Here is a 21,836-nt window from a genome sequence, read left to right on the forward strand (position 1 = left end):
GAAGAAAGGTAAGCTAAAGTCGTTCATACTGGTCAACATTGTTTCCTTCACTGTGAGAAATGTTTTCCTCTCAATTTCTCCCGGAGGGCAAAGAAGGGTGCAGTAGTAGATACGCTTTATATGGTAGGATACTACTTCTTAGCAGTCCTGCTGTAGCTACATACTGAGCTTGAAAAAGCTCTGAGCAGGACAATCCAACAATTCTTGGAAGCCAAAGGGACTTCTTATTTAAGAAGCCATGGTACTCTGTCCAGGTCTCCGAAGGTTAATAGGTTTCTAAGTCCCAACTTTCTGGAGGTACTGGAAAACTGTTTCTTGGTCACTCCAGAACCCAAGCATGTCGAGAAGAATCAATGGGTGCGGGCCAGCCTTTTGTGTCTCTCAGGCAAAATATGAGACTAACCAACTGACTCTAGGAGAGCACTTTCAGTAACTGGTTACATATGGAGAGCGTCTTGCGCAGAGAATGACCGCTCTGAATAACCACTTGATTATACCTAACACACTATGGAGGAACAGCAGTGTGTGTGGAGTTTCTGAGCTGTGTACAACATGACAAATCTGTCAATAAAGAGGAATTCAAGACAAATCGAACCCACTGGAAACATCAAATCACTATTAATATTTTGGATGCCTGTCACTGACGAAGAAGGGTGGTTAACTAAGTCTACTTTTATTGTGAGAAGGACAGAATGTGAAGCTCCCACATATTTGGAAAGTGTTTCTCCAAGAACACAAAAGGTGTTATGAGCAACAATGCTTTAACAGTAGCTAAGTAGGCCAGCTCCTTCACTGAAGTAAGTAAGTAATTTTTTTATTTGCATAGTTAATTAAAACCATTGCAATACAACCTCTAAAATTTCGTCTACACGCAAGAACGTATATCACTACAAGCAATAAAATTTCATCTGTATACATAAAATGGTATATATTCTGTTGAAATTTTTCCTTTTAAAATCAATAAAATGGCAATTTTTTTTACGATCATTATTAGAATATGGTTTAACTTGTGTTATAATGTCATCTAAGGGACAATTAAGAGTCAGATTTTGACATTTTCTTTTGCACCACCTTCATAAACTTCACAAACCTACAAGTCAACTGCGGGGTCATTGGGTGAAAAGCAGGAAAGAACTGCTTGTCTTCGTTAGCGTATTCCTCGCTGGTTGAATTGAAATTTTAGCAAACATTTTCGTTCCTCCAGCAATTTGTTGCAGGAACACAACAGATGCAACATATCCTCAGGCGCCATGCCACATAAGCGAAAGAGGGATCCCGCCTTATCCTTAAGCCAGTGTGGAAAATGGTAGATACAGGGTAACAGGCCCAATCTGTACTTTAAGAATTTCAACTTAGTCGTTTTTGAGTAGCCCAAGTCAATATAGCTCTGTTGTGCTTGCGCGGAATAGGAGTTTAGGGTCATCCATCCATGAGACCTTTTCGCTAGAGATGCCTTGTCTTCAGTCCATGAGAGATGTTTAAGAGTTTTCTTTACCAATTTTTTAACCGTTAAATGGTTGATAGGAGTATTCCAAAGCTGTTGCAAGCTGAGATTCACCAGACTGTCTTTCAGATACTTAGAGGATGGTGAGGCTGGGTTTCGCTCTAATTCTGACCATAAATAATCATTTAAGGTTCCCTTTTTGGCTTTCCGGACTTTGTCCCAAACGGATATGTACGCCCCTGACTTGCCAGGAGCTGTTTCTGGCCACCAAACTCAAGCCTAATTTGTGCCAGGGAGGTGTATTTGGGCAGGCAAAAAATAATCCTATATGCAGCTGTGACTGTATTGTCCAAAATCATTGCATCTCTGCCTCTCTGTACTTCACTTCCATAAGTAATTGTTGGCAGGAGCTTGGCTCGTATTACTCGTGACACGGGCAGGAGGGATGAGCTGGTAAGTTTGCGGTTTAGTGCTTTTAAAGAGATGGCTACAGCAATCCCTTTACCTCTAATGCTAGCTTTCTGAATAGTAAACTGGCCACCATTGTCAAATTTGACTCTGAGGTATTTGTACACGGACGTATCCTCAATACGGGTATGGTTCCAAAACCAGGTGTAGGAGTTTTTCCTTTTCTTGTTGATTGACATTGTCTGAGTTTTCTCCAGATTTATTGTCAGTTGGTTTGCTTCCGAATATCTCTGTGTAGCATCCACAAGGTGTTGCAGCCCTACTCTTGTACGGCTGCTTAGGACTATGCCATCCGCATAGAGAAGACTTGGCAATGTTAGCCCTCCTAATTTGGGTGTATGAGAGTTGCAGCTATTGAGGATCGGAATAAGGTCACCTATAATCAAAGTTAAAAAGTGTGGGAGCCAAAACGCAACCCTGTTGGAGACATTTATTGGTTGGAATACGTCTTCACAGGTGGGAACCATCACCCAGCTTTACCTGGATCCATGTCTCAGTGTGTAAGTTGATCACAGATCTAACAGTGGCCTTGATGTTCCCCACCTCTTCAGTTTGGACCATAAAAGGTTCTGATTAATGTGATCGAATGCAGCCTTATAATCTATAAAGCAAAAGTGGATGGGCATTTTAGTTGTTTCGCCTTGTCAATTTGTTGGTAGTTGTCCCAACCGATTTAGCAAAGCCAGTCTGGTTAACCGGAATTAGGGATTTCTCTGCGGCCCAGGCCTGCAATTCCTCCAAACGTATCCCAGCAAAACACTTTGCCTCGTTGTCCATAAGGGTGACCAATCTATAGTTTTGTGGTAGAGTCTTGTCCCCAAATTTAAAAATCGGAGAAATGATAAGAGCCCTTCTAGGAGCCGGGCAATCTATTGAAGAGCTTAATTAAAAAAAAAAAGTGGCTCGAGTGCTGCAGCCCATTTATTTTCTTACTGTTTGTAAAGAATAGGCGGAATTCCGTTTGGGCCTGACGCCCCTTCTTTTCTTCCTTTTTTAAATTTGGTGCTTAATTATTTTTTGTAAATTTGTTACTCCTTCAATCGTGGGTGGTATATGGCCTTCTTGTTTGCAGTGGCTTCTGTGCGGTAACTTTGAGTTGTTGTTGTCAGTTTCTGTCTCCCAGTGGAAATCTCCGTCTTGATGAAAGTGATTTTTAAGATGGTTTGCCCATACATCTTCTGTGATATTTGAGGCGACTCCATCATGCCCTGGTTTTATGAAAGGAATGTATGGTTTTCCAGAATTTAGCCCCATCATTCTGTTTTATATCAGCGTGTAGTTGTGCCCACATGTTATCCTCCACACTTCTGTTCGCTTCCCATTTTGTTTTTTTCAGTGATGCCTTTAATTCCCGTAGAAGATCGTATTTCACTATATCCACTGGGTTACGCCTAAGTTGTCGCATTGTGTGATAGATTGATTCTTTTGTATACCTGATCTTCTCTTTATGTTCCCTTGTAAATTGTTTCATGTTGCTGCGGATCAGTCCCCTTTGCAATTTAGGACTTGTAAGGTAAGCTGCCATTGTTGTTAAAAAATTCTCCCATTTCTCGACTTTGCTAGTTCCAGTTCTATCCTCAAAGTGCTGCTTAGCCTTTTCTAGTATGCTTTTATCGCTCGCTGCAGAGTGCTCAAATTTTGGTTTGCTAATATTGGCAGTGATTTCTTGGGGGCAGTGATCACTGTCAGCTTTTTCCCCTATCTGAAATGAGGGCCATTTGATGGAATAAGTATAATGAAATAAAGGTGTAAACCAGTATATTATTGGTTCTTGCTGAATGGAATGTAGTCGTTGGGGGGTTATCTCCAATAAATCTCCCGTCTAATGCTCTTATGTTGAAAGTTTCGAGATTCTCTAATATCTGTCTGTCTAGCTTGGAGTGTTTGGATAGTTGTGGCTTCTCTTGGAGTGGTATATCCCAGGAAAAAATTTGAAATAGATTCTCATCGTCTGTCGTGTTTCCCATGAGATTAAGATTAAAGTCCCCGTTGATCATAAGGTCTGTTGACGCTGTTTGACTTATACACTCCTCTAGGAACCTGCATAGTTCTTTCGCAGCCTTTGATTTTCTCTTTGGATGAATGTAGACATTGATCAGTGTAAGATTTATTCCTCCCATGCCTGGTTGCATAATGGAGAGGTTACTGCCATTGACTCCCGAGAAGTTGGTCCAACTTCTTTGACCACATGGGCACTTGTGGCTGAAACGTAGGTCACTAGACCACCTTTAGGGTGTCCATATTTTGATGTCCTTGTAGCACTGGTAAAGAAATGCAAAAATCTGTGAAGGTGCGGAGGCTCTGCTTGCCATGTTTCTTGTAGTGCCACAATATCAAAAGATTTTATGTAACTGACAAGGTCTGAATCAGACATTTTGGTGGCCAGGCCATTGATGTTCCATGAGCATATACTAAAATGGTTACCCCCACTCGATCTTGAGAGTGTACTTCTTTGTCAATTTGGTTGATTGTTTATGGTTCTGGCGATCCATCTTAGATTGGTTAGTCCTGTTGGGGTTGATGCGCCATCGTGTGTTCTTCCAGTAAATAGAAGATGTTCCACATTTCTTGCACCGTCTCCCCATATTGCTCCTCTAAGTACTGATATTCCGGGTCTGTTGACAGAGTTCTGTTCTCTGTCTGTTCCTGCTGGAATTAAAAGTTACGGATACCTTGGTTTTATATAAGGAGCTATTGTTATCCCCCAATTTTTGAAGGTTTGGGCCTCTGTCAGTATTTTGTGTGCAACTAGAGATGTTTTTTCACCACTTGTTCTATCGTTAGCTATGTATTCGATTGAAGCCAAGTCCGAAGTTGTTACACCTGCCAGAGAGGGAATATGAGACAGCAGTTGTAAAATATTGCCTCTATTAAGTATATCGTGCCTACCTTTTGAGGTATTGTCCGGATTAAGCCATACAGTTTTTGTTACATTACTTGAATCTTCGGAGCTCCTGATCTCGTTATTGACATTTCTTCCTTGTATAAGTTCATGACCTTGTGTTGCTGTCAGTGTTGCTTGATATGTGGAGAAAGCTGCTTTGTCGCACACTTTCTGACAAAATGTTTGTTGACCTCTTGTGTTTGACTTTTGGCTCTCCTCTTCATGTCCGGGGGCAACTAACGTGGTTCCCAGATCCAATATGTGTGCCTGTGTTTCATTTCTCTGATTTACCCTGTGTGTAGATGTAGTCAGTTGTCGGAAGGGAGCCAGTTCGCTGTCATGTGTCACATTAAAGTCGCATCGTGTTGTATTTCCTAGCGTAGGTAGTGTACGCTGGTCGCTTTCGCTATCAAGCCTTACTGCCATAGAGTGTGCAGTGTTTGTTGTTTTATTGATGATAGAACAAGTCATGGTGTTGCACTTTTGTCGTTGTTTCTGGACTGGCTCAATTATTGTGTTTTCTATTTTAGTTGGTAGTTGAAACAAGCTGGTCCCTTCCTGATGTAGGGCTTCTGTTTCTTCACACTTATTGACTTCTTTTTCGGGCTTGAGTTTGCCTTGTTCTGATGGCGATGACGACCCAAAAAGAAGCTTGAAACCAACCTGATTAAAATTAATTTTTTGGTTCCTGCCTTTCTGTTTTTCTGCTCGCCTTTGTTTTGCGTTCATTTGTTTGTCTACCTTTACTTCCCCTGAGACTGCAGGCGGCTGATCGTCTACTGTTTCGGTTACTTTGGCTTCTTCTTTCTCGTTCTTGTGAGTCTGTAGATCCTTTGTCCTAGGGCATACCTTTTTAATGGATTTAGTTAATTCTGTATTTATCAGAATATCTATTTCGTTCCCAGTACGACTTTCAAAAGAGTACTTGTCTGTTTCGGTTCCAGTGTCTGGGCCCTGCGGGCACTTTTTAATTTGTGTGCAGAGGTCTCTCAGCATTACTGGAAGTGAGGCCAGTTTGTCAATAATTGGACCGCATCCACAACTTGAAATTATACTTTGAGATTGATCATACTTGTTTTGTAGAAGTGTATTTAATGAGCCCAGCTTCCCGTCGATAGCAACCACAAAGACAGCCAAGGTATTTACAGCGTCAGTTGGGTGTCCATCTTATCTGATTGGTAATGGAGGGCCTCTACCAAAAGTTGCACTGTTTTTAACAGGCTGGCCAAGCAGATCCCTGAATTGAGATTTTTTGTGATCCCTCCTCAAGTGCTGGATTTGTTGTCTTGTTATGGTCTTCTTTTGTTTCTCCCTGGTTGCATTCAGTTGTCTTTTCCAAAGTGTTTGCAATGAGCCCGCTCCTGCACTTGTCTTGGGTGTAGGCGGCCATCAGGTCTTCCCACTCTTCTTTCCCCAGATATGAGGAGACCTCTGTCGCTTCTGTCACTTCTGCAGAATTAGTTGCTGACATCTCCTCTTTATCTCTCTCCCCCCCAACATTTGACTTAGTTTTGTAATCTGGCGTTTGTTTGTTTGGTTGTGGCTCCGGGGTAGCCAGAGTGAATTTTATCCCGTTCCGTACCTCCCTTGTCCTCATTTGGTTGCGATCGGTGTTCCTAGACAACATGTTTGCATCTGGACTTATCTGTTCGTAGGTCTTTGGTGCATCAATTATAGCGCAGTTGCCAATTGTGTTTTTATTGTGCGCTGGTCCACTGTCACCAGCTCTATTGCCGCTGTTTACTTGATTTTCCCCGTGATCGTCCTTAAACATTTCATTTGCTTCGTTCGATCTATGTACTTGGATTAACTCAACATCAACTGTCGACACTTTACCTATAGTTTCACAGATCATACGAGTTTTGTTGTGTTTTGGAGTTGATGCTGCTTGTAAGGGGCTAATGGCTGTCATAGTTGCATTACTAGTTGTGTTAGGACTACTCTTTTTATATGTTGTTCTCTCTAAGCCAGTAAATTGTACCGATTGTATTGGATGTTCTGGCTGTAGAGGTGATTGAAGGCCTGGTATTTCTCTTGCATTTGAAAGTAGATTTCAATTTTTTAAAAAGCAGAATTTTGTAAAGATTTTTGGTTGGTACGAAAAGTGGTGGGTTTTTTTTCTCTTTTCGCGACTCCAAATTTAAAGGATGCCCGCTCATTTCTAGCCCTGGAACATTTACATCTGCGGTTATTTCAATAAGGGAGCAGTCCTTCTGTGTTGCAGGTCTGGTTTTTGGTGGAGGTTCATCCCTGGCGCCCTCAAGCATCATAGTGGTTCGCTTCCGCTTTTTTGTCACCCCTAGGACCACTGTTCTGCCGCGGACATGACCTGACCTCATGCTATCCCTTACTTGCTCCAACTATCTTGTACCTGGCAGTTGGTATCCGATGTAATGCGATTTGGGTTAGGTTTAACTTGTTTAGGTAATGAAAGGCCACGTCAGGCACTCCAGTCTCACCAGAACCTATCACCACCCCACCTACAGTTGGTTGGCTAACACTTATGTCCTTTGTGTAGCAAGGGAGGTGGATTTTGGGTTTTGTGGTGAGTTAAAGTAACAGTAATACTTTCCTTATTTTTCCGGAGTAAGAGCAAGAGCAAGAGCGAAGAACTGACGATGCGATCAGGTCCAAATTCAGGCACCGCCCGCGCTCTCACCGCTCACCTTTGCTCTCCTCCGTGCTCTCCTCCCTGCACACCTTTGCTTCTTTCTCTTTTGTGTCTCTGCTTCCCGGGGATATTAAAAAATTACTCTGTTCTAGATTTGGAGTTCAGGGGTTCAAGAGCTCAACTCTGTAGTTTGCTGTTGTTTCTCCACTTGGGTCCACTGTGTCCACTTGTCCTTGTCTTTGTCCTTGTCCTTGTCACTGCCTCCTCCCGCCTGTAACAACAAGCGGTAAGCTGTTTCACCTCTTCTTGCTGCTCGACAGGTTGCTTCAACAGGTTCCTCAGTTGCCAGCTAGCCAGCTGGCTGCCAACTTCTGCCGTCCGTCACCACTACCACCCCACGCTATCCGCTATCTGCTACTGTAGACTACTGTAAGCGGGGGTACGACTGAGGTGGCGGTAGGACAGCGGGAGCAGACGCAAAAGCAAACACTGGCACTGGCACTGGAGCAGGGGGTCGGATGAAGATGCCGTCAGTCGTCCTCCCCGTCTGCCTCAACAGCCTCAACAGCAACCACCGCGTCAGGCAGGGGCTGAAAGAAGCGGGCCAACCGGCTGGATGGCGGCTGGCTGGCGTCCTCCCGGATGTTAAAAAAGAATGGTCCGGCTGCGGTGCTCCTGCGAGATTTATCACGGAGCAATGAAGGAACACAGCAGCAGCAGCTCAGAGGCAGCCAAGACAAGCAGCCAAGGACCTGTGACGCCGGCGGCAGGCAGGCAACAACCCGGGAACAATCCGGAGACGGCGAGCAGCCCCCTGCAGCAGCCGCAGAACAGCCAAGCCGAACCGCAGCCAAGCCTCAAGCCGTGTGTGAGCAGAAGCGGCAATGGCAATGGCGGCTGGAGCAGCAGCGGGAGTGATCCGCGAGTGGCCGCCAGTCCCAGCCGCAGTCGGCAACCGCAGCCATAGCACAGCACAGCCAACAATCGAGCCGTAGCCAAACCCCAAGCCGCGGGCAACAGCGGCAGCAGCAGTGACGGCCGGGGCGGGAGCAACAGCGGGAGCGTTCCGCACTCAATATAAGGTACCGCCTCTCAATCAGCCTCTGCAATCCCTTGGACTGGAATCTCGGTTTGATACAACAACTGGTAAGCACAGACAAACAAGTCTGAGAACTGAAGGATAATATTGCCAAGCAGCGGATGGGCGCTACGCCATGACTGTCAGGCTAGATAACTGAATAACTTCCTTAAAGCTATTCTGGATATGATTAGGAACAAGTGTCTAGCCCCTCTTTGGAATAGCCTACTAATTCCGGCGGTGCCTTTGGAGAAGATGATGAAGGCGATAAATCAGCAATGTTATAACAAAGCTAATCTAAGCCCCCTAGAAAGATGGTAAATGGTATCTTGACAATGCAATGTATAAGGAATTCATCTCTCAGCAAGAGTTTCTAAGGCAGACTCTAGGAGATCACACCAATGCGGGGAACAAAGGCACCGTGAAATCTGTTTGAAACATGAGACATAATTTACAACAGCAAAACACACACACAGAAACTGGTCCTAGGATGCTTGATTCCGGTCCAGGGAAAAAATGGCTGGCAGTTCGGGCTGGACTGTTCCCATGAGGCACAGGGTTAAGACTGATTTGCATATGGCCATGTCTGAACTGGGGTGGCGTGGTGAGCAAATTAACGATGGATTACACCCAGAGCTGTGAGTGGGGGTGAATGTTTTGCCAATGTGCAACATTCCGTCCATCATCTTGTGTGTTTTGTTTTATAATTCACAACATCCTAAAATAATCCCACTATTTATAAAGGGTTAAAAAATGCTGGTTTCAAGACTCAATGAACCTCAACCTACCCCGACTCTAACTTTGATAATAAGATAAAGATGCTGGACCACTTCAAGTAGAATGCATGCGTAATATGGAGCATTAGTAGGAACGCCTTGAAAGTATGCAGTTATGTTCCCCGGCATCAGACGGCAAAGATTATATTGGGAAACACTCCAGAGAAACAAACATGATGGAGCATGAACAGGGACAGACATCTTTAACGCTGAGCACAAGTGACATCATAGGAAAAAAGGCAGCTTTGCAAGGATCTTCTAGTATTTGTACTTCCATCTGTATACCCCAGCAACATCCTCACTATATTTCAGTCACAGGCAGTGGAATAATTACACAAGAGTTGAACGGCAGAGCAAAAGTTATATAGTGGTGCCCGGAAGGTTTTGGAACCTGCCCTGCACTGACTAGGAAAGCAAAGAACCCGGGGGTGATAGTGGACAACAGGCTTAACTTTGGGGAACACTTAAGTTGGGTGGTCTCTGCATGTTTTCTGGCTCTCATAATCATAAGAAAAATAAAGAGCTTTCTTCCTGAAGACACTCTTAGGACAGTGGTCACTGTCCTCATCATGTCATGGCTAGACTATTGTAATAGTCTTTATCTGAAAATCCCAAAAAAACACCTTAGCAGGCTTCAAATCATGCTGAATGCAGCGGACAGACTGCTGACAGGGATACGGAAATTTGTTTTGGTTAAGAAAGAACTAAAACAACTTCGCTGGCTTCCCATAAAACAAAATGCACATTTTAAAGCCCTTTGTACAGTCTTTAAGGCCGTTAAGGGAGTGGGCCCGGACTACTTAAGACAAAAATGTCAGTGGTATATCCCCAGAAGGACCCTTCGGTCCACAGGAGCAAAACAAGTGATAGTTCCTCTGTAAAAACAGCTAGGCAGGGAGGTGGGAGCTTTATGGCTTGCGCGTCCAAGGCTTGGAAGGACCTTTCATTCCACCTGAAGAATTCAAATTACCTCCTTTCCTTAAGGAAGGGGCTGAAAACTTGGTTATTTGCTATATAGTGCCCCCTAGCCTCGACAACCATGTAGGCAGTGCTCAGCCCCAGGACACCCTAGGGTACCCGTTGAGCTTAAGAAGTTGAGCTTAAGAAGTTTAATTAACATAACATAACATATATGATAATAAACTAGTACATTCTTATGCCTTACTCTAGGCCTACATACTTTCTAATGAAGCGTTCCAATTAGATGTACTATTTCACGCTGAGGAGAGTGAAAGTATTATGGTTCAGATTACTGTACATGGCCATGGTCAATTTATGCAGTTGAACAGGGACCCCCTGAATAGAATAAATTTCCTGGGTCAGGGCAAAGCAGTTTATGGCAAAGGTAAATACCCAGGCAAAAACAACATAAACACTGGCAAAGAATATAGTGTGATACAATAAAACATACACAAGAAGAAAATAAGAGTAACCACATATTATGATGACATAGAAAATTTGATTATAATGATAAAATTGATATGGACATGTTCAATCATACAAAAAAATTATATTTAAAATAAGTTAAAAATTAAACAATTATTCAATCATGACAATATATAATGTTCGGGGAGAGAAAAAAATTAATCAAAGCATTGATGGTTCCCAGAACTTATTGAAAAGGCTGTTGTTTGTCGACGCGTTTCGACACATACAATGTTTCTAAAAACTCGGATACCCAACAACCTTTTTGTTTACTGTAACTCCCTATATTTGCCTAAAAAGAACTTTTTATAAACCAAAATTGAGCTTGGACTACATCTGTTCTATTCAGCAACCATTTCCTCATTTCTATAGAGTTCTATTAAACTGTGGGGAAGTTTTAAATTCAAAGGTTTCTATTTCCTATAGAGCGTCTTAATTAATATAACTTCCTCTAGGATCTCTAACATGGAAGCGTATTGACTCTCACCTCCGATCTGTAAACGCATTCATATATATATGTCCCGATTCTTAGGTAAGAGTCCACTAAGAAGTCGTTAAAATCTAGAACACCGTAACTCAATATCACGCCGCTAAACAATTGATTTATTATTGTCAGCAGATCGACGAATCAGTGAATACTGCTGGCTACTCTGTATCCACGGGATTGTTTCAAGCAAAATTATTCCAACCGAAATTGTGCCATATCGTCCTTTGAATAGCTTTTCCTTTTAAAAGGTAAGATTATTGAATCCGAGGACGGCTACATTTCAATCGTTATTCATGTTTGAGGATACCTACATGCAATATCCTTTTGTATATATCTCTCTCTAGACTGTTTTTAAGAAATTGGATGCGCGCCACCAATAAAGCTTCGTATATTTGAAACTTAGACACAAGGCCTCGCAAAATCAAAGGTAACTTCTAAATCTATTATTATCCATCCTAATGGGAATAGAATGAAAAGGTAAATAAGTAATTTAAATACCATTACTAATCTTATAACAGGTATCAAAACAGAAAGCCTGCCCACATTTAAGGAAACCGTGTCTGACCATTTTATATTCAGAAAAACGAATCATTTATGAAGCATTTTAAAGGTGAGAGTCAATACGCCTCCATGTTAGAGATCCTAGAGGAAGTTATATTAATTAAGAAGCTGTATAGGAAATAGAAACCTTTAAATGCAAGACTTCCCCACAGTTTAATACAACTCTATAGAAATGAGGAAATGGTTGCTGAATAGAACAGATGTAGTCCCAGCTCAATTTTGGTTTATAAAAAGTTCTTTTTAGGCAAATATAGGGAGTTACAGTAAACAAAAAGGTTGTTGGGTATCCAAGATTTTACAAAAAGTCAAATTAAAAAATCCCCATACCATAACTGAATTGATAGAATTGATGGTTGTGGAGAAATATAAAGTACTCTCTTCTTTCCCGCCCTCTTCACCCTTTTCCTCCCTCCTCCCCCTTCCCGCCCTCTTCACCCTTTTCCTCCCTCCTTTTCCCACCCCCCCTCATCATCTTTTCTTATTTCAAATTTAAAAACAAATAGTATCATGGCACTAGGAACTATCTGTCTCTTTTATCTCTTTTTTTACCTTTGTCTGTGATTAAATGTTTTTCGCTATGTATAAGTTTCTTTATCTCACATCTTACACTTGATTTGTACTGTGTTTAATATATTGTTCTATTGTACATAATATGTTTTCTCCTAAGAAATGACTGTCAATATTGTCTCTCTTAGTAAAAATAATTTTTGTTATTTGTCCTAATCCAGCGGTATATCATAGTGTTGTATTAGTTATCTGGCAAGAAGCTATGTAGAATGATCACAATCTACTACAAATGTTTATCATTGAAACACAAGATTGAGTAACCTAATATAATATATTCTTGAATTTTAGAATCATGATGAAATTGTCCTGATGAAGACACAATGTATGTGTCGAAACGCTTTGACAGACAACAGCATTTTCAATAAGTTCTGGGAACCATCAATGCTTTGATAAAACTTTTTTTCACTCCCCGAACATTATATATTGTCATGATTGAATAATTGTTTCATTTTTAACTTATTTTAAATATAATTTTTTGTATGATTGAACATGTCCATATCAATTTTTATCATTATAATTAAATTTACTATTTCATCATAATATGTGGTTACTCTTATTTTCTTCTTGTGTATGTTTTATTGTATCACACTATATTCTTTGCCAGATATTTATGTTGTTTTTGCCTGGGTATTTACCTTTGCCATAAACATAGCCATGGTCAAGACAGTCTGTAATAAAGGCACTGGATTAATCATGTTTTCTTTTCGTCTGCATTCTACAGCGGTTGCATCTATAGATAAGGGGTTTGTCAATCCCAATTGCAGAGTGTTGATCTTTCACTGACGGGGAGATTGAGCAGATGCGGAGATCAAAACAGTTTTCAAGCACAACCATATCCTGTAGGTGTGACATATCACTGACGCACTCACAATATCAAAGTTATGAATTGTATACCCAAAGACTGTTATGAATTTTGCTGTACTAGCAAGAAAAATTTTTCATCTGTGCTTTTAATTACCCTGACACAAAGCGATCTACAAGAAACAGTAACGGGTAATGTCCGTGAGCTCTTGAGGCAAGGAATATATGTGGTACATTCTTAGTATCTGCACTGTTGTACCCTCATTTACCATTACTGATGTGTCTCCAAAGAGGGACACCCAATATCCATTAGGGCTACCTATCAACTTATATTTGAAACTTTCTTAGGCCGATGCAGCAAGTTTGGATGTTTTCTCTGTAGTGCTCTAGGGAATGATAATTAATGCTTAATGCACCAGTGGGATAAATAATTAAGTGCTCCTCAAACAGCCTTTTAAAATACTCCTTCTAACACCTTCTTTTAATGGGACTACTGTAGAATTGGAAACTAATCTCATTTACAATATACATGATCCTCTGCCTCCTATAAAGTCAAAGGGTAGATTATCTGATAAGCATATTCTGGGAGACCTTTCCTTTCTTGTTAATATTCAATCAATACTGTCCTTTGCTCATCATGGGCTACAGAATTGCATAAATCAATCACCGAGGTTGATTAGTCCCTGAAGTTTGTAACCAGATAGATGTTTGAATGAATTAACATGTGAACTATATAGAAAATATTAAAGGGTCTGTAAGCTGAATAACATATTTACATCAGGATGATGACAACGGTGAAACTGCAAAATGTTTATTTAGATAGATAAATATATGGGAGCGAATCCCCCAAAATATTTGCTACACACAGATCAACTAGTGGCATATGATAGGTGGATTAGAGGGGGGCAGGTAACCCAATGCTGTGTCTCCTTAAGTCTTGACACGCAAGCCCATTTCCTGCCAGGTACATAAACTGGGTCGGATGACCATCATCTAAGAGCATAATAAAATAAATAAATAATCATTACCACTATAATAAAGAAAAGAACATCCTGTTGTACACTTTGAAAATATTGTAAGAAGGTCTAACACCTGGTGTCATCGTGGCCAGGAAAGAGGCACAGGTTGTGGTCGGTCCTAAGGCATTGGGGACAGTTCTTGTAGAGCGTAAATTCCATAACCCTGAGTGCATTCTCCTCTATGAAAAGTCAAGTAGACGAGGACTCCTCTGCCCCGAAAGGGTCCAAGACCCTGGCAGTCAGCAGCCAACCATGGATCAGTTACCGGAAGTTGGCATCGAGCAAACCGGATGGCTGAGCTTTATCCCCCCCCCCACCCACCCCCTTCTCCCCTCCCCCCGAGAATAGGGAGTCAAACACGAGCGTGAGGAATGCATCAAACTCTGAGCATCATAGGTACACATACTGAACCTGATGGCAAAAAAAAACAAAACAACTAACATGGAGTCAGTGCTCATAAGCATTTTCAGTTAAGGAAGGAGTCACACTATACCTTGTGACTCGAAACACTTCTTCTAAGGAAAAGAATCTGCACGCATCCAAGCTACACTAGACAGCAGGAGTATGCAGAGCATTGCTTCGAACATATGGCTACAAGCAAAAATATTATGGAAAGAAATTCAGAACCCCCTCTGACGCCAGAATATTGTGCCTAGAAGAATGGTGTCCAAAAATCACAGGGCTACTCTGCAATACATCACACACAGTCTTCATCATTCCGTTTTATCAAAGAAAACATTGTGAAGAAACTGAGAAGCTGGCATGTGATCTAACGGCTCCATTTCAAAATTCATCCTCAGGAGAAGTGGTTTGAATCCCAGCCTCTCTATTATATGTATTCAGATCCCTTATCTTAACGGCAGTGCTAAAGGTGGCCCAGTGATTCTAGAGCGCAGTAAGGATGTCCCTATGGAGCACTAGACCTGTATATTTGTAGTTTGGTGTCCTCTTGGAATAAGTGGCCCCTCAGACTGTGCCAAAAAGGAAAACAGAACCAGTGAAATTTGAATACAGAGGTAAACTATGGCGAGGTCGGGGCAGAGGTCAAAATCGTTAGGGACCTTTGTCCTTATGAGCACTAAAACAAAATATAAAATAGAAATTATTGTTGTGCTTGAAACAATGACAGGGTTATTGCCATCTGCCGTTCCTTAATTTTTTTTCAAATCGCAGAATGCCAGTCAGTACCTTAAGATAAGACTTTCAATAAGCAAATTATCCATTCTTAAAGTATATCTAGACATTCACCCACTAAGTCTGTATTACGATGAGATAAAGCATATGGGGTAAAAAATGCGTCTATCAAAACACTATATTTGAAGTCTATAAAGCCTCTCAATAGGCATTCATATATTGAGAGCAAAATGGATAAGTTCTAAATGTCACCATGACAGAGCCAATCTGGGTGGTGTGTTTGCTCCATACCTCCTTTTTTGGGCCATTGCCAGTAATATACCATATGAACACGGATCAAAAAATGTTATTTACGTCATCTATGCCCTTTTACTTTTTAGAAACAATTTCTGTGATACATTTTCACTCATTTAGGATTGGTTGAAAATCATTAGATTTGCTAATGATCAGTGACTGCAGACTGAACAGACTGTCAGCGTAAGAGGCAAGGGAGAAAAATGCTGTCACACACTGGATTCATTCTATTATTGAGTTATCAAGGGATCATACTGGTAGTAGATAATGCATATAAGGATGCTAGCAGCCTGACACTGGTGTGCGTTAGTCTATTTTTTATTAGGCTGTGATTCAGACTATGGTCATTGCCATGCTTATGTGAATCATGTCAATGGTGAATACATTTCTTTCATGATAACATTCTCTGAGTTATTTCGTTTACTGTAAACCTACTGTTTTTACCTAAAGTATTTTCGGCTATTCTCTTGTTCGTGTAGTTTTTGCTTAAAAATTAATTCTTTCATTAAAAGAGTTAATAAAAAATAAACATGCCCATGAGGAGGAGAAAATTTGGCCAACTGGTAGATGACCATCCCACTAGCCAACAGACAATCATCCTGCTTTCTGGCCTGGTGTTCCAACCGTGCAGTGGAGAAGACATGACAGAAGTTTGAAAAACTGACCCCAGGTTTCCAGAGTCTGTGTACAATCTCTTACCTTGTCAATGCCTGAACCTTCGTCATGTGTCGTTCCTCCTGTTCTGTTAATTTTCTATTTAAGTTATCAATTTCCTGTCTGAGTACTGCAGAATGCTCCATTTCTCCATCGAGCAGATTTCGCATTGATCTGGAAAGAGGAAGCACTTTATGTTAAGGCTTCTGAGTGCAACTCAATTCTCAAAGAAAGTGTTAATAATCAGAAATAATAAATATGACAGTTTTTTTCGAATTTCAGATCATCCCATTTAAAATGTAGGCACCGTGACTATTAAGAACACCTAAGTAGTGTGGCTCACTGGTTAGAGGCGGCAGACCCGAGAGCAGAGGACGGCCCGGACCAGGGTTCGATTCCCGGCGCGGCAGGTTTCTGGACCAGGGTCAGCGGACTCGATAATTCTCTCGCCTCGGTGCCCACTCTGATCAGCGATCACACTCGGCAACTCTGGGCATTAGCTTGCCTCATCTTCACTAACGGCCCCACCAGACCGCCGGGGATGCCTGGTCTCACCCTGGAGATACCCATTAAGGGACCATCTCTCAGGGAAGCCAGGAAGGGTTTCGCAGCGGTCGAAGCGCCTTGGGACCCTACGGGTAAGTAGTGCGCTATATAAATGCCAATACATACATACATACAATTAGCAACTGTACAAGAAAATTGATTTGCATATTCCTAATTTGTTTTCCAGACTAGCATTGTGTATAGTTGTGTACTTTGTCTGACACAAAACATTAAAGGGTTAGAGGCCAGTGTAAGTAAAATGTAGTGTAAAAAATCCATCTGTTTTGTGTGTTCCCCTGAGTTGTTTTAGTTTTTTTGATCTTTGAAAACTTGTTTTATTCCTCTGGGCACTGAAGGGCTGCTAAAAAGGCTTTGCAGTACGTGTCTTTTCCTACAGCAATGGTAACAGTTTGGTCTAGCGGAGCAGCCTGTTTGACTTTTCTGCACATCCAATACGAGTAAGTACAAATTGTACAGTCCAGGTCTGAGTGCGGGTTTGCATTCTGACTTACAAACCATTAAAGATTTTTTAGATTAACCACCTGTCCTTGTGCCTTTAAAAATCTATGTAACGCTCAAAGTTAAAATATGCGAGCTGTACACACTTGCATGTTCAAAAACATAACAAGACCTAAGGTGCTAAGCTGAGCTGTTAAGTGATGCTGCAGCCACTACACTTTGGTAGAGTTATGCAGTGTCAAATGCTTAGTTCTTCTAACTTAGTCTAGTAAGTACTTAGGAGTGTCATTCGTGGACATATAACTAAGATGCCAAAATAATATCAATAGTTAACATGCATTATTTGGTATGTTGCAAAAAAAGATTTTTATAAGGCTGACATAGTTCTGTATTTTAAATAACCAGTTTAAACGTGGTTCCTATCGTGCTGACTGGTTGCTTCCCTTCATCTAGGTCTTACAGGCTTATTCATCAAGCTAAATTGCACTCGCAAAGGGCCAGATTCTGAGAATCTGGCCCTTTGCGAGTGCAATTTTTGCGTTTGGGATTCATCATCCCAAATGCAAAATTCGCTAATTAAGAATTCGCCCATTTGCGAGGAATTGCATTTAAGGAATCTCTATTTGAGATTCCTTAAATGCAATTTATGATCCATTTTAAAATTGCGAAATCGCATTTTTTGGCCGCTATTTACCGCGAGGTCAAACCTCGTGGTAAATAGCGTAAACTTAGAAAAATGCTTTTAAAAGCATTTTTCTAAGTTGCATGTTACACACACACATGTCCTTTGGACATGTGTGTGTGCGCAACACCAATGTAGATTGCATTACAGTGTCCTTTAGACACCCCTGGCACCCTTGGAATCACTTCCTTATTTGCGATTAGCTAATTGCTAATCGCAAATAAGGAATGACTCCCCATTCATTCCTATGGGCCTTTAGGCCTTTAGGCCCATAGGAATGAATGGGGAGTCATTCCTTATTTGTGATTAGCAATTAGCTCATCGCAAATAAGGTATCAGTAGGAATCGCAAATTCTATTGCGATTCCTACATGAATCCCGATTTGCGAGTCCTTAATAGCGATTCCTTAATATTCGCTATTAAGGACTCGCAAATCGGGACCACGATGAATCTGGACGTAAGTCTCTCTCATGCCAATCGTGAAATTGGAAAAAAGTGTGAAAAGGAATGGACTGCAGATCTGAGGCTATTCCAGTGTAATATCCAGCTCAACTCTATTATGTTGGATTTAAATTGGTCAAAACAGAATGTCAATGACCAAATGCCTGCTAAGACAAATTACTGATGGCAATCACTGCCCCATGTTCTGACCACATCCTGAAAGGGGAAATCAGGCAGTTTCACAAAGCAACGCTCTCAAAGAGCATTCTGCCTTCTGCTTTGGCATCTGGGAGTCTACGGGAAATCCCCCCAAGCAAGTCTTTTAAAGTTGTCTGGTCACACTCAGGAGCCTTATTCCATCGGGAGATAGCATATGAGTGCCTAACAGGGGTGCATTTGACTTTGATAATGGAAGAGCTAGAAAGGATGCCTTCAATAGCAGCAGCTTAGCAGAGAGATGAATCCTAGTCAAGGTTAGAAAGTTTGTAGATAGGGCTTTGTGGGTTATGCTTTTACTACAAGTCATTATTAAGAACCCATACTTTGGCTGGCCTCCCATGTACCAATTTGGACCGCCCACCTTCTTCCAAGCCAACCTGAGATCACCTTTTTTAGGGCAGGGCCGCAGATCCCGCGAGGGGGAAGGAACAACCAGCAGGTACACTGGGCAGAACAAGAAGAACCAGTGAGTGCCAACACCTGGAACAAGACCCGGAAACAAGAACACGGAACGAGTGGGCACACATAGCACTGGACAATGAACCGCCAACCATGCTGGTATTCAACCTATCCAGCACACCACCGACACCCAGTGAAGAAACAGTACTGAACAAAGGCTTGTCATTTGTCCACACAAACAAACTGGACACATTCAAACTACATGTGGAACTGGCTGAGTTTTTCAGGAAACTTAAGCTAAAAACCTTCTTTGAGAAATGCCAAACCACTGATGATGACACAAATACCAACAACAACGAGACAGGTTTGAAACTGAATTCCACTTTCATACCCCCACCCGCCAGTGTCCCTGTAGAGATCTCGACTTTTGAACAAGCTGTCTACCATGAAATAGAACAAATGGATACAACAGGAACCTACAACAAACTCTCCAAAAAGGACAGATAGACTATCAGGACCATACAAGGCAACCCCACACTCATTGTCAAACCAGCTGGCGGAGGCATCGTGTTACAAGATAAATCGGACTACAACTAGGAGTGTCGTAGATTACTTAATGACCAACGGAACTACAGACGCCTCACAAGTGACCCCACCAAGACACTACAAGTTACCATCAAAACCCTAGTGGAGCAAGCAGAGGAGGCACAACACATCTCCAAACAGGAAGCTGACTACCTATGCACCAAAAACATCAAAGTACCTTATTTATATACAGTGCCTAAGGTCCATAAAGATACTAGACCTCCACCTGGACGCCTTATTGTTTCTGGAAACAGTTTCCTCCTGGAACCCTTGTCCAGATATAGTGACTTTTTCTTAAATCCTCTGGTACAAAGACACCCACATACATTAAAAACACAAATCATTTACTGAACATTATTCAAGACATGAATTTTGACCCAACCACCCAAATCATGGTGGGTCTGGATATTGAGAGCCTCTACACAAGTCTCCCACAAGATGCCACACTACAAGTCCTCCATGACATACCTATGGACACACCCGGGAAGACCACACCCCCAGAGAATTCAACCTCAAGTGTGCCACACTCGCCCTTATGAAAATTATTTTGAATACAAGGGTGAATTTTACTTGCAGACCAATGGAACTTCCATGGGGAGCGTGTTCGCCCCCAGGATAGCAGAACTCTATATCCACCATTTTGAGCAGACCCACATATTGTCTCCCCACAAACCCACACTTCACCAACATCAAAATGTGGCGACGTTACATCGATGACATCTTCATGATCTTGGAAGGCACCACAGCATCTTTGATGTCATTTCTCACGTGGCTAAACGCGAGAGACCCATACCTCCGTTTCACAAGCACATCGAGCTCCACCACCCTGGCATTCCTGGATCTCAATATCACAGTTGAGGCAGGGACACTCACCACCAACACGTACTATAAACCTACGGCCAGGAACTCCCTCCTTCGCTTCGACAGCTTCCACTCCCGAGCCCTTAGGGAAAATCTCCCATTTGGACAATTCCTCCGCATCCGCAGGAATTTTAGCCAAATCACGGATTACAACAAACAATCAACCAGTCTAGTTTCCAAACTAAAAGAACGTAGCTATCCTCGGAAAATCATCCAGAAAACCAAAAAGCGAGCTCACAATAAAAACTGCGAAGCCCTTCTAGAAGATACGACACGAGAAGTATCCTGCCCATCCATGACTTGCGTCACAACCTATAATGCAGCCTCAAACAAAGTGTCTAACATCATCCGGAGAAACTGGCGCATTATAAACTCAGGGCCTAGAAATTGGTAACTGCCTCTTTTCGCCTGCAAACAAGGCAGTAGCCTAAAGGATTGACTAGTGTCCACACGTCCTAGGATACCTCAAAAACCCACTACCAAAACACTTCTGACCACATGGGTGTGATATATCGCTTTGCTCAGTTATACTTGGTTCCTCTTAGAATGTTGTTCTCACTTGTGATGCCATCCTTAGAACACTGTATGGTTCGGATTTGGCAGTTACTGCTTGGCTGTTCGTGGATGAGGATAATAAATTCATCCTGCAACTTCTACTGACTACTGGAATTTGTTATTATAAATATCCAACAACTTTACATTGGCGACGATCCTACCTCATCATCTCCTCAACACGCAGCCGTCCCTGTCACCACCCCAGCGGCTGTTTTCACACCAAAGGAAGCGTTGTCTTCCCAGCGGCCGAGAAAGAACTTCAACTCCTAAAACTGACTCGGTGAGGAGTAAGCGGGAGGTTTTCATTGAAGGAAAGGACTTAAATTAACAAAAGCGGGAAAAGACTTTATTTAATTAGCCGTATTCGTAAATATTTAAAACGCGGCGCATTTACCTCGCGCTCGCTGTCTGTTCTAAAAAACAAAATGGTTACGCGTTTCAGTGACGCGCTGTTTGCGTGTCAACGAGGCTTTGCGTTGCAGTGACACGCCGTTTACGTGTCATCAAGAAAAAAACTTAGCCTCGTTTTGGAAAACATTTCAGCCTCGTTTCGAGAGAGGAATAGAACGCGAAGAAAAAAAAAAAGAACATTTACGATCCTAACCATTTCTCGAGGCATTGTGACGTCTTCTAGTTCCAAAATAGGAACGTAGCTTTCCTGGTTAGAAAGAGAGCTTTGTGATGTAATAAAGAGTGCAAAAAAGAACGTCCTGTTCATTGGCAATAAAGAGGCCTTTGTGAAGTACAAAGGAATTTTAAACAAAGAAGGAAAAATTAATAAGAAGAATACTTTAACACTTTAAATACACGTATTGTGACATTTAAAAAAAAAAGACCTTCTTCACTGTTATATTCTTTGTATAAATAAGATAAATACTAAATTAAT

At 41.8% G+C, this 21,836-nt stretch overlaps 1 protein-coding gene across 1 annotated transcript in view; it reads right to left on the reverse strand.

The window, feature by feature from the left end:
- SNX29 (sorting nexin 29) overlaps window positions 1-21,836 on the reverse strand; it is a 1,754,850-nt gene that overhangs the window by 1,178,028 nt on the left and 554,986 nt on the right. The window contains exon 13 of the mRNA XM_086941425.1: window positions 16,249-16,377. Coding sequence (XP_086797551.1) covers window positions 16,249-16,377 — 129 coding nt within the window. The remainder of the gene's footprint in view (window positions 1-16,248; window positions 16,378-21,836) is intronic.

Source organism: Lissotriton vulgaris, chromosome 10 (assembly GCF_964263255.1).
Source record: "Lissotriton vulgaris chromosome 10, aLisVul1.2, whole genome shotgun sequence".
NCBI lineage: Eukaryota > Metazoa > Chordata > Amphibia > Caudata > Salamandridae > Lissotriton > Lissotriton vulgaris.